The 16,263-nt window shown below is 48.6% G+C and overlaps 1 protein-coding gene across 1 annotated transcript; it reads left to right on the forward strand.

Moving 5' to 3' along the window:
- Window positions 1-14,698: 14,698 nt before the first annotated feature.
- LOC128772842 (cuticle protein 12.5-like) lies at window positions 14,699-15,088 on the forward strand. The gene has a single exon (XM_053888741.1). The coding sequence runs from the start codon at window positions 14,699-14,701 to the stop codon at window positions 15,086-15,088; it is 390 nt and encodes a 129-aa protein (XP_053744716.1).
- Window positions 15,089-16,263: the final 1,175 nt, after the last annotated feature.

A 16,263-nucleotide genomic window follows, 5' to 3' on the forward strand; every position in this document is an offset into this window, starting at 1 on the left:
CAGGGGGGGAAGGTTCTTGCACCGAGCGCCGAGATGGCTTTCGAAGGCAACGTTTCTTCACCTGGCGCAGGGCGTGCGTTTCTTTTCATTTTGCGCACCGTGTTTTTTAGAGAAGTGTTTTCTTTCCAGACAGGATGACAACCCGTGTCATCTCCTTCTCTGCTGCGTGTGCATTTCTTTCACTGGCAACGGTTCACTGAGCCCTCCTGCGTGTCCGGCGCGGAGGCTATGACAGTGAGGGAGGACAGCAGTGTGCCCGTCCTCGTGGGGGCGACATGGCCCCGACCCACCCACATCCGCAGCCCGCCGTGACCTCAGCGGTGGCCGGGTGGTATCGACGGGAAGGAAAATCAGCCGCTCAGAGCCAAGGTGGCGAGAGGAAAGAGGTTGCTCAGAACTTGGGTCGTTGGAGCCGACCAAGGGGTTTCGGCCCGTTTACCAGTCTAACGGCCACAATGCGAACTGCCTCAAAAGGCAACTCCTGTTCCAACATCCAAACTCTCACCCCGGTCCAGCGGGTCCTTCCGACGGAACCATCTGGACCCAGGAGCCCCAAAGCATCCCTTCCCTGCCTCTCAAACAAATAGCTGCTCTGAGCCCCCGGTTCTCTTGACTTTAAGTGAAAGCAGAGTTTTCTTTCTTTTTTACTTTGGTCTATGAAAAAAAAAAATAGCTACGAAATCTGGGTAATATTAAACGAGAAAAGGTTTTCACTCTTCTCTCATGATGTGATATTTATTCACATCAGGTCTCCTCCCAGAACATTTTTTTTTTTTCACGCCGATCATCCATGTGAACAAAGAGTGAGACAGATATAAATTTAACAACCTAACTCATATTTTAACCGTGTTATACTCTAGAATGCTCGTCCTATTATATTCCAGAATCCTTCCTTTTAGGTGAGCCGCTTTTATTGAAAAAGCCTATTTTTTTTTCTTTTAATTAATAAATTTACTGTCAGAAAAGCCCTTCCTTACGGGAACCTGGGTCACCTCCTCCCTGGGCAACCACACACAAGCATAAATCAGGAGCTGTTTAGTTTTAGGTAATTTTTGTTGGAAGCATCTAATTTTATCACAACATAACATCCTCCAGAAGATTATTTTAAAAGTGATTATTTCTCATAGGGTTTTTTTTTTTTTCTTCTTCTTCTTTAACTTTTAATTTTAAATCCGGGGCCTTTTTTTTTTTTTTTTTTTTTTTTTTTAATCTTGGCAGGGGCTGGGGGAAGTACTAATTGTCTCTTTGCCAGAGTTTAAGTGCAACATTTTTCATTAGAATTTAACAAATGTTCATCTTAAAATAGACTGACAATGGGTCAGGCTGTTTCAGCTTCTGAACCTAAATGCATTAGAGTTGAGGCTTTTTATTCTCAGATCAATGTTGCTTCTTCTTCTCGGACTTAATTTAGTGTAAGGCTAATATGACCGTCTCTCCATTTATTTCTCTCTTTCTCTTTTGGGCTTTAATAAAATTAGAATTAATGGAATATAATGTAGTCTCTAGATTTTTTTTTTTTTTTGTCAAGCATAGAAATGCCAAATACAACAATATGCTTTGAAAAAAAAATTTTTTTTTTTTTTTGCCAGTGGTAAACTATTGTGCAAAATAATTATATAAATATGCAAGAACATCTGGTCTTTTGAACTGTAGTCACTGCTGAATTTAAACATGGTACGCGTTTGACAAAATTCAAGGGTTTTATTCTTTGTTTTTCCTGGGCTTTAAATAGTAAGCCCCAAAGAGTACTTAGAGCTAATCATTTCTAGTTCATGTGGGATATTGTGCAGAGAAACTTACTCTGCATTCTCCTGGACCGTCATATACCTGGCGTCTATGACACCTGGGCTCAAGGAACAATGCGTCACAGTACCTGAGTAAAACAATGACCCAAGTCTCATTAATGGGGGAAAACCCGACTTAGACGCTTTTCTCCCATTTTACCCACAATAATTTCTAAATGCCACCAGACAATTAGGGCAATTTCGATGCCTTTTGTAGAGTAAAGTCATTAAAATTATTACTGCCACTTTTGTAATAAACTCGTGTGACTTTAAAAGTCTGTCCCTGCTCTCTTTCATGATGGAGACATCACACAATCTGTAATTGTGCTATTAAGGAAAAGAGAGCTAATCTTTTTGCATTTGAAGTAAGCCTTCATCATCAGCCCAACAAAGCCAGACAGATCAAAAAAGAACCAGAGAGAGCATTTAAGGAATTAGTACAAGGGTTAGTTAAAAGGTAAAAATTAATGCACTCATTATTGAAATATGGTTGAAACCTACGTTCTTTTCATTTCTTTGATATTGCGAAGGCATAAAACATTCAATTAACTTTCCATTGTGTTTGGGGGAGAAAAGGCAGAGGATTGTCAGCGACGTGTTAGGGGCGTAGGTGGTGCTCAGGGAAAAACTGAACAGGACGAGCCAGACCACATGGCCCAGGCCCTTGGAGCCCACCTGTGCCCGGATTTCAAGTGGGCTTAAATTCTGCCGCCCAGTGCGGTCTGGAGATTGACTGATGTTGTTTCTTTTACTCAAACCTATGGCATTTCTTACTTAAAAACATTACAGACAACGCCCCCTTGGAGTTGTCTTGAGGCCTTGCGAGTGGATCGATTCGTTCTTCATTGGGCAATGCAGCATGATCATGATGGTACAGCGTGATCTCAGGCAAGAAGCTTAGCATCTCTGAGTTCGTATTTCCTTCCTCTGTATCCCCACAAAGGGATAGGGTTTTCTGCTTGCTAGGTGGCTCATAAATGTGAAAACACCTCACCCAATTTCTGGCACAGAGCGGACATTCAACAAAGGTCCATTTTTCTCAGCCTGACACCCTTCGCAACCCCTTGGCACCAAGAAGACAAATCGATTCGTGTTATTTGGCATGAATGGCTACGAGGATCCGGATTTGATGTGACTCTTTCGTGCTGAGTTTATACTAACTCTGTGTCATAAACGTCTCGTTTCAGGGCCAAACGTGGTATTTGACTTTGACATTTTTGGAAGTTTATGCAGCCAGCAAGATCTACAAGGCCACTCTCAGAACATCAAAACCCCTTAGCTGAACAATCGGTATCTGACAATCGCAATTCAGGAATTAAAAAAAAAATTGTATAATGAATCCATCTTCCTGAATTGTATGCATGTCAGATTGTGATCAGCTTGCTGTGAGAATGTTCGGCAAGAGAAGGCCTGATGTTTCAAGTGAAAATTACTGGGATCACACACACTAATTTGTCTCCATCATTAATGAAACATTGTTTTACTGCCCCCCAAAAAAGACTCTTACCCATATCGTAAAACAAACGTTAGCACAGAAATCCTCCGGACGTGATTTCTTACTGTGACCCACCAGATGGGGCAGCTCCGAATCCCTACATCCTAGCCCAGGGCTGGCCACCTCGTAGGCACCTTTAGAAATGTTTTCAATACACAGGAAATAGGTGTTTTTCCTAAAACGCGACTTTAAGTCAGGGTGGGGCTGATTACTTTTGGAGAAAGGTTGGCTCCGACCTGAGCGGATCATTCTGGGCTTCAGAGAAGCCTCCAGAGAAGGCAGGTTCGGCTCCATTTTATTCGCAGGGGCAATTTTGAGTTTAGAAAAGACAAGTTCTGTGAGGCAAGCTCCCTCTTTACTCAAAAACAATGCTCGTGAAGTTCTGAAATGCATTTCCCGGGAACGATCCTTGACAACATTTGTGCCACCTTCTAACCAACCCTGCCCTGACACTTAAGGAAAATAACTCAGTAATAAAATCCCAAATCACTGATGTTGTGATTATTATTCTTATTAATATGCACATGATAGAAGTTAGTGCCAAACTGACAGATTTACGCTTTTGCAAAGGTAATGAATCAAAGCAAGAAGGTAAAAGCCGCTATTAGCCTAAAACCTAAAAGTGATAGACTAACTCAGGTTGTTTTGGTTTTTTTTTTCCCCCTCTCCGTGCAGATGGCTGATGATACCGGTTTTCACCGACACACGGTGGGAGCTGAATCACGAATACATAACTAGCCGCTGAAGGGAAGTCTGAGCCCTTCCTTTCTGAACTTTCCGCTTCCAGGTCTGTTCTGGAAGATGCAGGGTCGTGGGGGAGTGTCTCCCCCGGACAGCCAGCGAGCGGGGAGGGTCATTGCAGAGCTCGGTTCTAAGAAGGATGCTCATCAACAGAGATGAGAGGATAAAGGGCATTGAGAACCACCCACTGTCCAGACAGACACCTGCCTTTTTGGCACACGGCCCCTAAAGGAAACCCCCGGGGGTTTGGTGGGGGACAAAACAGGGGAAAATGGTGGAGGTGTGGAGAAAGTCCAAGGACAGGCCAAGAGCGACCACTGAACACAAGAATCTCTTGTGTTTCTAGAACTGTCTGCTCCTCTCCCCTCTGCTGTCTCCCTGGGTCCTTAATCCAATCCGGGCAGGTCGGTGCAATGGGCAGCTTTAGACCCCCAGGTTAGAGGTCAAGGGGTCTGGGGCCAACGGGAGAGGCGCCACGTCCTTGCCCAAGGTCTCCACGGACTTTGTGAGGAGCTGTGACGTTTCAGAAGTTGGCATTTCGGCTGCCCTCAAACCTTCCCTCATCTCTGGGGCGGACCAGTGAGTACCAGCATTGTATTTTGCGAAAACTTAAAATTTCGCGGGTGGAAGGAAGGGACCTTGGAGATTTCTAGTTCACGAGGCCCGGGAACGTAACTTGAGACAAAACTCAGATCAGCTCTCCAGACCCCGTTAAAACACTATAAATTAACACAACCACAGACAAACAAACAAACAAACAAAAGTTTAATGTGTTTTATAGCTTCTAGCGCGTGGATGCATTTTTTTCCCCCAACCTTGCAAAAGCATATTTGAATGCGTGTTCAAAGTCGACCCAGAAAGTCTCAGGGCGAAACCGACCTGGAGTCAAACCCAAGGCTTTTGCCCTTTACCAGCTCAGTGACTTAGATAGGTCACGTGACCGCTCGGTGCCTCAGTTTTCCTCCTCTGTGCGCTGGGGGATCACGGAAATTCGACCTCATAGGATAATGGTGAGAAATGGATGTAAACGTATCATCTTCCTGTTCATTGCAGTGTATACAGGCAGGACAGACTCTTATATCCCTACTTCATACATGAGGAGAGTGAAGAAAAACATGGGGGCTGGGCTAGCCCCTCATTTCTTAACTTCTAGTCCAAAGCTTCTTCCACTCGTTTTACTGAATTATCGACATTCAAAGCGACGGTGGGTGGGTCCCAATGGTCTTGGGGATGGAAAGAACGTCATGGACAAACCAGCAAGGACAGTGACAAGGTGCGTGGGCATTTTGTCTTTCCTCATCCTCGTCCTGCTCATGGAGAATTGGGAATATTTCTTCTTCAAGGCTGTGCATGTGTCAAAGGGCAAAAGGCATGAGGTCACGAGGTCGCGTACAGTTTTGTGGCCCGTGTGGGAGACAAAGAAGCACTGCTTGGAGTTGGTCTGCAGTCATTTGTGCTGCAGGACAGCACCAGGAACACGGGAGAATTGCAGAAAATGGACAATGGCCGCGGCCCAGAGACAACTGGGAATGACGAAGCCCAGGCGACCAGCAGCCAGCCCTGCACTGTTGCAGAGCAGGCAGATCTCCGAGGGTGCTGCTGGATGTCCTGGGGCAGAAGGGCGCATCCTCCAACTCATCAGCAAGGGACTCGGAGCACAGGTGCCTGTTTCTATTCCCGGGGGAGGACTCCTGTGAAATCAGAGGCCAAGGAGCCCTGGGCTGCAGGATTTTTGCCGGCTAGGAGACTCATGATTCTTATCCAAGCAAAATTTCTCCTCTTCCACCCTTCCGCCTTCCGCTTGTGTGTAGAAAAACATGCCAGCATTGACTTCCGACCTGAGGCCAGGACTCACGGGTCCACATCCGGGCTTCCGTAACCGCCTAGCGCTTGACCCTGACCGCTCAATGTCTCTGCGTCTCAGTTTCCTCCTCTGTCAGATGGAAGGGCAGGGCAGATGATGAGGCCACCCCGTCTGGCACAGTAAAGGAGTCTGCTGTGCACGGATGTTTCCAGGTGAGTTGGGTGCACACAGATGTGTCCCCTTTAACTGTGCTCATGGGTGTTCCTAATCACAATAATGCAGCTGCTAGAACATTCCTGTCCTGAAGACCTTTCTCCTTTACCTCTGCCAGTGAAATAGCCTTTGCAAGTCTAGGAATTGTTGGCTGGGTATTTATCCCTGTCTGGAGACATGCCTGTCTGCAGACAAATCAAGGCTCCCAATCGTGCTTTCTCTCTCTCTCTCTCTCTCTTTTTTCTTAAAGGTCATGGACAACAAAGGCTTCTGAGGATTGAGCTTGTATACAGACGCCCCCCTGACTAGCTGTGGGTCTCTGCCTGCTCTCTGTGCCTCAGTTTCCTTATCGGCCAAGCAGGGCAAATACCATCTAGTCTTCTAGGCGGTATGATAGGCAACCGGTGGACGGGAGCCACTTGAGATTTATGCTGTCTGGCTGAGGGAAGGTACTTAAGGAATGCAGGTGACTGATCTGACCATTAGAAATTCTACTTAAAAGCAAGTTGAGGAAAATAAACTCCCTTCCCTACCTACAAAGTGCTCAGTAAGTGCTTGTGGAGTGAATAAATGCGTAGAAGAATGAATGCAGGGGTGACTCCAGTTATGATAACTTTCTCCCCAAATCCTCTTACTCATGGAGCATTCATATCATTGAATTCATCGAAAAGGCACTAGACTCCGTCCAAGTGGAGGTGCTGTTTATTTTTCTCATGCTTTCAATTCACAGAGAACAACACAGTGCGTTCTCTCATCTGTTCAACGGTGCGTCTTCGAGACAGGCAAACCACATTATATACATACGTCTCAAGTTCCACGTCTCTCTTTTCCGCACTTGTATTTGTCTTTTTTCTGTATCTACATGTATATCTATATTCCCATATCTATATTTTTCCATTGTGTGTATTCACACCTACACCTGTATCTCAATCATACTTATATTTCTTTATACCTCTAACTTTATCATGTCCACATCTCTATTCATATCCACATCTACATCTGCGTCCATATCCATATCTACATCCATATCCACATCCACGTCCATATCCATATCTACATCCATATCCATATCTACATCCATATCCACATCCACGTCCATATCCATATCTACATCCATATCCATATCTACATTTATGTCCACATCCATGTCCACATCTGCGTCCATATCCATATCTATGTCCATATCTACATCCATATCCACGTCCAAGTCCATATCCACATCTGCGTCCATATCCATATCCACATCCTTGTCCGTATCCATATCCACATCCACATCAATATCCATATCTACATCCATATCCATATGTACATTTATGTCCACATCCATGTCCACATCCATGTCCATATCCACATCTGTGTCCATATCCATATCTACATCCATATCCACGTCCATATCCACATCTATGTCCATATCCACATGCATGTCCATGTCCATGTCTATACCCACAGCCACGTTACTATCCACATCCATGTGGGAAAACCGAATCTTCAGTGAGGTTCGGCATCTAGACTCCAGTCACTCACATAGGAACCAAGAGTTGATGTAAGACTTCAAGACTCCCGGCTCCAAACACCACTCCGTCAGGCCATCTCTCAAATAAGTGGGAATTTTTAAAAAGAAAAAAAAAAAGGAAAAGAAGAAAAGAAAGGAAGAAATTTAGGAAGCGAAGAGAAAGAAAGAAAGAGAAAGAAAGAAAGAAAGAAAGAGAAAGAAAGAAAGAGAAAGAAAGAGAAAGAAAGAAAGAAAGAGAAAGAAAGAAAGAAAGAGAAAGAAAGAAAGAGAAAGAAAGAAAGAGAAAGAAAGAAAGAAAGAAAGAAAGAAAGAAAGAAAGAGAAAGAAAGAAAGAAAGTTGTAATTTCTTTATCTCCTTTTCACAAAGCCAAACACCTGCCCAGGCCTACGTTATCTCTGTCTCTATTAAGTTCACGGTTTCGGTTGGGGGCAGACAGGGCGAGGGTCTGCAAAGTGCACTGTGCAGTGAAGCCTCTTCTTCTCTGGCTCTCCGTTATATGAATCCTACTCCCTAGAATTCTTAGAAAGGTTTTGAAATGCCAGGTTTTTACAATTAGGAAACACAATAGGATTATTTGTCGAGGGGCGGAATTAGGTCATTTACATGGCTAACCACCATTTATGTGAGGATATCCTAGGAAATGTACTGGATACATGCAGATTTAAACCAGATACATCTTAAGAGACATTCCTTCTCCAATATTTTTTAATCTTTCTTTTCTTCTCTATTTTTAGATTCACTCACAGCTTTATAACAGGACATGGAGAAGTAATGTAGCTTGAACTGCCAGGATGGATTAAAATTTCTATCATTTTTGAATCTGTTTTGAGAAGGCAGACGTCGGATTCCTAATTTTAAAACAAATTATCAAATATCTTAGGAAGTCAGATTGAAGATTGCTCTTTAATCTCTGAAAATTTTAAGAATTGGATTGCTGGGAATGATTTGGCACGATTTTTTTTCTTTTAATGAGTTTATCTGATTTAAACCCAAGCTTTCCTTCTTCTGTTCATAAAAGCTGACATATCTGCTCCATTTTACAACAATAATCTTTAGGGCGAGGTTTCAAGGCTTCTTAAACCCTTTTTTCCCAAAATGAAATTCACAGAAGGAGGGAAGCATACATATTTCATTTTAAAAATTGAGTAATAACGCTCTGACGAATGTATTTTAAGAGTGCTTTCTAGGCTAGAAGTTTGCAAAACATTGCAAAGCTGTTTATCCTTGTGTGGGCTTTTGTTTATGCCTTTCTTTTAAATCTATTTTTGGCCTCCTGAATGTAGTACAGGTTGCTTAAAAAAAATCAAACGCCAATATAAAATTTACCTGGAATCTGCTTTAGAGCTTGCGTTAAGCCGCATTATAATTTTGTTTTCTGTTGTCGCTTTTAACTGTATGAATGATTTATACCATCCTGTGTTTTTAGTTTCCTTTACGGCAAAGGCATGCTTTGCTTCCGCATTCCCCTCATCCTCTCCGTCTTCCTTCTTCACTATCTCGTCTGCAGAATTATCGGACCCAGACGGCCGTGCAGAGGGAAAGCCCGAACCCTTAGGCACTTCGTTTCATGTTTCAGAAGTAAAATGCACTTCTTCCAAAGTCCATTTTCCCCCTTGGAAGAAATCGCAGAGTGAGTCTAGCGTCGAAGAAGGGACTCTCTCCTGATTTTTGTTCCACTGATGGAAAACTCCCATTTCTTTGCTGCGGGTTCTAATTTATTTTGCAATTCGCACAGCGCACTGTAAACATAATGTAAAGTTTCAAAGCTTAATTAACAGCTACAGAATAATGGCAGGCCAAGTTTTTAAAGGCATTTAAGCTTGGCTCCAAGAAAAGGAAGAGGCTTCCATGCAGGAAGCTGTGAACTGCTACCTCTTAAAATAATAAAACTCGGTGGCTCCCGTTGAACTTTGCCCTCTGACATTTCCCCCAGGGCTGGTGGAGGAGACCTGGGGTGGGGGTGGGGGGCGGGTCATGACGGCGAATTCTTCCAGGCCTCGTATTTCCTGAAGGTCTCAAGGTAGACTCATGGTCATCTCATCCAGTGGGGATCCACTGTCCCTGTCAAGTTTAAAGGGCACTCTTGATCACATGGTATATTATGGCTCAATATGCGGTAAGTTCCCTGAAATACGCCAGGAATATTTACCTGTTCTAAATCTTTCAGTTATCTGGGCAGCTGCACAGTTTCATCCCATTGCGCTCTTTGTGTAGAAGGTTATTTTATTATCTGATGTACGTATTCGGCAGCGTCACATTTGAAAAAAGAAACACTAAGACCCCCCTAAAAACACTCAAGCTCTTACAGTTTTATGAATCTATTTGGAAATCGAAGTGTTGGGTTTTTTTTTGTTTGTTTGCTTTGTTTGCCTTTTAAAGCCAGCTCTATACTCAACGCGGGGATGGGGGTGGGGGTGGGGGGTGGGGGCCAGAACTCAGGAACCGGAAATCAAGAGTCACAGGTTGCACCTCCTGAGCCAGCCAGGCGCCCCATCGAGGCGGGCTTTTAGGGGTCTCGTCAGCAACCCCGGTTCGTGTCCCTTCTAAACAAAATGCTCAGGGGCAGCTGGGAACCCGCTGCCCTCTCCTGCAGGACCCCAGGAGCCGAGAAGCGCACACACCCAGCAGTGTATGCGGGGAGGACTCTCCCCCACCCTTGCGCTCCGGAGCGTGCGGTGGCCTCTGCGTGGCGCGGGAAAAGGACTGGGTCTCTTAAAGGACCCGCTTTAAGAGATCGTGCCTCCAGCCACCTGTTGATGCTGAGGAAAGCCTGCCTTTGCAACCCTGGAGCTGAGGGAAGAAAGAAGACTGCAAGCGGAGGGAAGGAGGCTGCAACCATTTCCTGGGCACCTGGGAAGGGGGCCTGAAGGCAGGTGCCGCGACAAGCCCCCCCCCCCCCCGCCCCACCCCCGCCGTGAGCAACCACCCAGGATCCAACGTATCTCACTTCCTGGCTGTGCAGAACTGAATCATTCCCGCCCCACCCCCCACCACAGTACATTAAAAAAAACCAACAGCAACAACAACAAAAAAAACCGCACAAAACAAGGGAAGCCAGGAGGGGAGGGACCCGGCAGTCACCCGGCCCAGCCCTGCAGCGTCTGGAGCGCCCGGGCCTGGGCCGGGTGGCGCGCCCTCCCCGGGGAGTAAGGACGCAGCCCCCCTGGCTGTCCGGCTTCCAGGCCTCTCCTAAAGTGGCCGTTGCCCGTGGGTGGCCGGAGCCGTGGCGCCCAGAGGGGCCTGTTCCCCGGGACAGGGGCCAGTCCCCCTGCCCCCTCCTCCCCCGCAGGCCTTTGCAAACCCCAACAAGCGCCAGGGCGCCGCGCGGGTTGGGGGTGACATCCGAGGGGCCGCGCGGGGACCTTCGCTGACAGCCGCATCGCACCCGCTCAGGCCTGCTGCCCGGGCGCGCGCCTTCCGAAAATCCGCCCAGATTGGAGAATTTGCCAACCGCGAGCGTTTCTCTTTCTAAAGAGCAGCCTGTTTTGACAAGATCCTGTCTCCTCTCCGCCACAGTCCCCCTCTCCAGACCCCGAGTTGCCTAGGTGGAGGCGGGGCGGGCCAGGTCCGGGGGCCCTGCCACCCGGGGACGCCAAGACTGTCCCGGAACTACAGGCCTGTGCACCTGGCTGGGGCGCGACCTTGGCCAGAGGCTCAAGAGTTCTTTGTTTTATTTGTTTTTTTTCTTGATTTCTGAGCGAGGTGTGTTTTTATTCCGCCGTGTGTTGAGCTGAATTCAGTATAATTTTTCACCCCTTGTGCGTTTCCTTTCCGGACCTGCCCTTCCGCCCCGCGCGCCCCCTAATCTGCCCCCATCTCGGGCGCCCGGCCAGGCGCAGGTGAGCGCTGAGGTGGCGGACGCGGTTGGTGCTCTGGGCTCCACAGGGCAGAGGGCAGGGAAGAAGCGTCTCCAGATCGCGATCAGCCAGTGCCACTGCCTCTGCTTATCTCGGGGCGATCGCAGCTTCCTGCCTTTCCACCCACGGCACCCGGTGGGGTGGGTTCGCTCACCTTTAGGGTAAAGCGAATTCAGGTCTCGCTCCTCTTTGTCTCATTCGGGGAGGTGTGGGTGGGGATGGGGGCAAAGGCGTGGCCCCAGCCTAGTTCCCTGCCCCCCAAACACCACTTGGAGAGAAAGACCAGTGTCCCAGGGCCCCAGCACACTCTCCCAGGATGTCTAGACCTGCCTGTGTTTCTGTTGTCTTTGTATGTATTTCTAGCCCTACAATCCCAAGCCCGGCACCACGGAGCTGTCCGCCCTGTACTGGGTCCTACAGTTCCAATCCTCCTGGGATTCCAGCAGCCAGGCATTCCCTGTGTGCCTCACCACCTCCCACTGGTCCACAAGGTCAGGCCTCATAGCCAAGCAGACGGTGGGTCCTTGGGATCCTTCTAGAATGTAGGATAGAAAGAGTTTGAAGGCTGTCTGCTCTAGCTGGACCTTAAGGGCCACCACTAATCCCTCCATAGACTCTTCGCCTGTCAGACTTCTGAGGAGAATTTAGAAACTCGCCCTCCCCCAGGTCAGAAATCCTGGATTCATATTCTCCTACTGTAGGATGCAGTTTTAGGCCAATTCCTTAACTTGTCTTGTCTCTGTTTCCTTTTCTACGAAACTGAAAAGCAAAACAGCGCCTGCCTGCCTTGGCTTCAGGGTTGCTGCGGAGGCATTGGAGGGTCAGGTATCTGTAAGCACTTTGAAAAACCAGAAATCGCCCCATTTTAGGCCAACGATAGGGGCAGCTGTTATGAATGACTCTAGGTGCACAATAAATGTGGAAGAATGAAGGGATCTCGCTGATTAGCCGAGATTAGATGAAAACTGAAAAGCCAAACTCCGACCGTGTCTGGCAGAGGAGATGTTTGAAGTGAACTCTATTCTTTTTTTTTTTTTTTGATTTTTTAAATGTTTATTTTAGAGAGAGAGAGAGCACAAGAGGGTGAGGGGCATACAGAAAGGGAGACACAGAATCCAAAGCCGGCTCCAGGCTCCGAGCCGTCAGCGCAGAGCCCGACGCGGGGCTCGAGCTCACGGACCGCGAGATCATGACCTGAGCCGAAGTCGGACGCTTCACCGACTGAGCCGCCCGGGCGTCCCTGAACCCTGTCCCTGGAAGGGTTTTAACTCTGTTCTGCTGTTTTCAGAAGCTACTTGTACAAGGGAGTCCGAGGTCTTGGAACCTTTACTGAGCCAGGTGGTGGAGCGGGGTGCCCCTCCCCACATCTCAGGTCCCCCGAAACTTCTGGAGCCTCAAGCTGAAAGGCATGATGCACAGGCAGACCAGCATGCCGCGCTCGGCCAGCTGACCATGTTGCTGTGCCTACCGTGTCTCTACGGTGGGGCCGACGGCCCCTGTAGTGTTTGTTGCAAACACCAGACCAGAATTGCCAGGACCCCCACGCGGCTGGTCACTCTCCCACTCTGATACGCACAGGACCAAAGGCGTGGCTGCGTGGATGGTCGCATTTGCGGGATGTCCTGTCACGGCCAGTTGACATGGGAGAAACCGAGCCAGAGTGTGTGGGGACAGCTTGCCCCCCGGACTTAAGCTGTGGAGCTGGGATTCCGACCCAGGCTCTCTTGCAAGCCCAGAGCCTGCACTTGGAAACTTTGGGGCACCGTGACTGGTCCCCGGCCAACGCCCGGAGAAGGGAGGCACTTCTTGCTGCTTGAAGGAAGACTGGGCATGTCCCAGCCCTACCGCCTGCCATTTTTCCACGGTCAGTTTACTTTAACTTTGCGGCTGGAGGGGGGGAGCCCATGGCGTTCGTCACCGGAAGCGCTTTTATTAGAACTGAAATCTTCCAAGCTTGCATTTGCTCCTTTAGAACTCTTTGGACGGTAATGAATATGGATGGGCGGTAGCTTTCTATGAATATGGAGGAGCGGGTGCACGGCGGATGGATTACTATTTAACATTAACCGCTGGTAACCTTTCCTCCGGTCTGACTTCCCTGCAATATTATCCCGAGAAGGGTCAGCCCCCGATGCTTTTTTGCAAAATATGATTAGTCAGTCCTTGCTCCATGGGCCTGCCCCTGGACCTTATGTGCCATCCGGTATAATTATTAGAAGAATCTTCTAATTTTATTTGAAATTCGAACTTGACACTTATGTCAAAGTGCTGTGACCCAGCATTGTATTTAATTTCTCTTTTGTTAGCCTCATTTGGGCTCCTGAAGAATTATCCTCAAAGGAAACATCCGACACGCTCGACTTTCTTCTTGCCGCAGTCCCTTGTCGGACCTAGCCATGGTAGCCGTGAAGAATTACCCAGAAAGGTCCCTCCATGGTCCTATTCAGGTGGCTCTGCCATCGCACGAAACTGCGGGGCTGTGGGTTTTCAGAATTCTCTCTTTGTGCTTGCTGTTGCTTCTGTCTGGAGTGCTTTTCCTTCATCTGCTTGGCGAACTTCTACTGGAGCGCCCAAGAGGCACCTGGGTGGCTCAGGAGGTTACACGTCCGACTCTTGGCTTCAGCTTGGGTCATGATCTCACGGTTTGTAGGTTCCGAGCCTGCTTGGGATTCTCTCTTTCCTTCTCTCTCTGCCCCTCCCCTGCTCACTCTCTTCTCTCAAAATAAATAAATAAACTTAAAAAAAAAAGTAACATCGAGCTCCAGCCTTCCATGTGGCAGCCCTCCCCGACCCCCAGGAATGGGCTGTGTCCCCCTGTGTGCCCCATTTCCTCTCTGTCGGAACACTGTTGCCCTTGGCTGCACCCATATTTTTATGTTGCTGTTAAACACTGTCTGGTGTGTGTGTGTGTGTGTGTGTGTGTGTGTGTGTGTGTTTACAAATGGAGACTCTGCAGTGAGACTTCACGTTCGGACCCTCCCCTCACCCACTAGCCCCGTGACCTCATTTGTGTAAGGGGGGTTATAATATTGCCTGACTCCTGGGTTGATAGGATTAAATGAGATACGTTACTCAAATGACTTTGGCTTGCAGCAGGCATTCTGGACATATTCAGTGTTATTACTGCATCGTCTGTCTTTCTCGTGAGCTGTGAGTGGCGGTGAGAGAGGCCTTCGTGATAAGCCCCATGCCTTTGACCATGGTCCATGCTGTATTCCCAGGACTTGGCACGTAATACCTGCTCGGTATGAGAGAGGCAGTCTGCTGATGTCTGACGTCATCATTCCCGGATGACCCAGCGCTATGCCAGTGCCTCCTTCGTGCAGGCCTTGTATGGGGGTCCCGCAGTGGCTAAAGCCTTGGATGGGGGTCCCGCGGTGGCTAAAGCCTTGTATGGGGGTCCCACAGTGGCTAGAGCCTTGTATGGGGGTCCCGCAGTGGCTAGAGCCTTGGATGGGGGTCCCGCGGTGGCTAAAGCCTTGTATGGGGGTCCCGCAGTGGCTAGAGCCTTGTATGGGGGTCCCGCAGTGGCTAAAGCCTTATATGGGGGTCCCGCAGTGGCTAAAGCCTTGTATGGGGGTCCCGCAGTGGCTAAAGCCTTGTATGGGGGTCCCGCAGTGGCTAAAGCCTTGTATGGGGGTCCCGCAGTGGCTAAAAACAGCACACACCTTTCCACCTAATTCTAATGGAGTTGGGGTGACAATGAGCCTGTGGCTCACAGGACACGCTGGGACAAGAGAGAGGTGGGTATGGGCCCGGAGACAGCCTGGTGCCCTTGCTCAGGTGCCCTCCTCCCCTCACCTGATGTTTCTTACTGCACGGCAGGATCAGCCATTCCTAGAGGCTAAGGAAGCCCCAGAAGTTTAAGCCAGGGGGGTCATTCACCGGCACAGGCTCCTTCCACCGTGTTCCCGGGGTTGTACGTTTTTAAATTCATTTTCCTCAAGAGCTCTCCGCCCCGCGACTCCTTTGAGCTCCAAGACCCCATAATGCCTGGATCTGCCCGTTGTAGCACCGTGGGGCTGAAATATATTTCATGACTCCCTAAGGTTTTGAGCAGCGAGCACCTACTACGAGCCACACACTGCGGGCACGTGTGCCGCACAGATTACCTCCTACGGGCCACGCGGTGTGTACCTTTGTGCCAAGGGACAGCCAGACTTTCAGCATGGGATGTAACCCCCTTCGTAGCGGCCCAGATCCCACCTCTGACCCTTTGCTCACTGGAGTGCATGGGGGCTCTGGCTCTTTCCCAAGCACACTGTACCGATTCGTCTCCACGTCGTGAACTGGGCTTTCTCTCCATCTAGGATGCTTTTTCCCCACCACCTCTGCCTGCCACCTGCTTCAAATGCTCCTTGTCCCCGAGTTCCCCCACAAACCAACGGGTCCCCGCGCTGTGTTCCCGGACGCCTTGGCCCCCGTCGTGCGAGATTAGACTTGGTCGCTGATGATCTGTCTTCCCGGGCGGCAGTAAGCACTTTGCAGGCAGGACCCAGTCTTCTCCTCATTCGTATTGCTGAATGTTGACCCTGATGCCTGTTTACCCAGCTGGTCTCTTCCTCCAGGGAAGGGAGGGACAGAGGGAGAGGTGAGGAGGTAACAAAGGAGGGAGACGGGGGTAGAGGAAGAGAGGAATTCATTTTGACAAACGAGTGCCACAAATAATAGAGGGTATACTCTCGGGGGAGGAAGGGATTATCTGGGCGGGACCGAGATGGGTCCCCGGCTTGACTCCGAAGGCTGAAGAGGTAAGCCGAGTTCACAGTGACCAGTCGCACTGAGGGGGTCCCTATTTTGTGTTCATGACAAGGCATCTGTGTTTTCCAGTTTTATGCCCACCCTGGCTTATGCG

Source organism: Panthera pardus, unplaced genomic scaffold (assembly GCF_024362965.1).
Source record: "Panthera pardus isolate Hobbes unplaced genomic scaffold, ASM2436296v1 HiC_scaffold_24, whole genome shotgun sequence".
Classification (NCBI taxonomy): domain Eukaryota; kingdom Metazoa; phylum Chordata; class Mammalia; order Carnivora; family Felidae; genus Panthera; species Panthera pardus.

What these genes read in the sequence shown, in the direction of transcription:
- LOC128772842 (XM_053888741.1), top strand. Translation starts at nt 14,699, where the DNA reads ATGACCCAGCGCTATGCCAGTGCCTCCTTCGTGCAGGCCTTGTATGGG.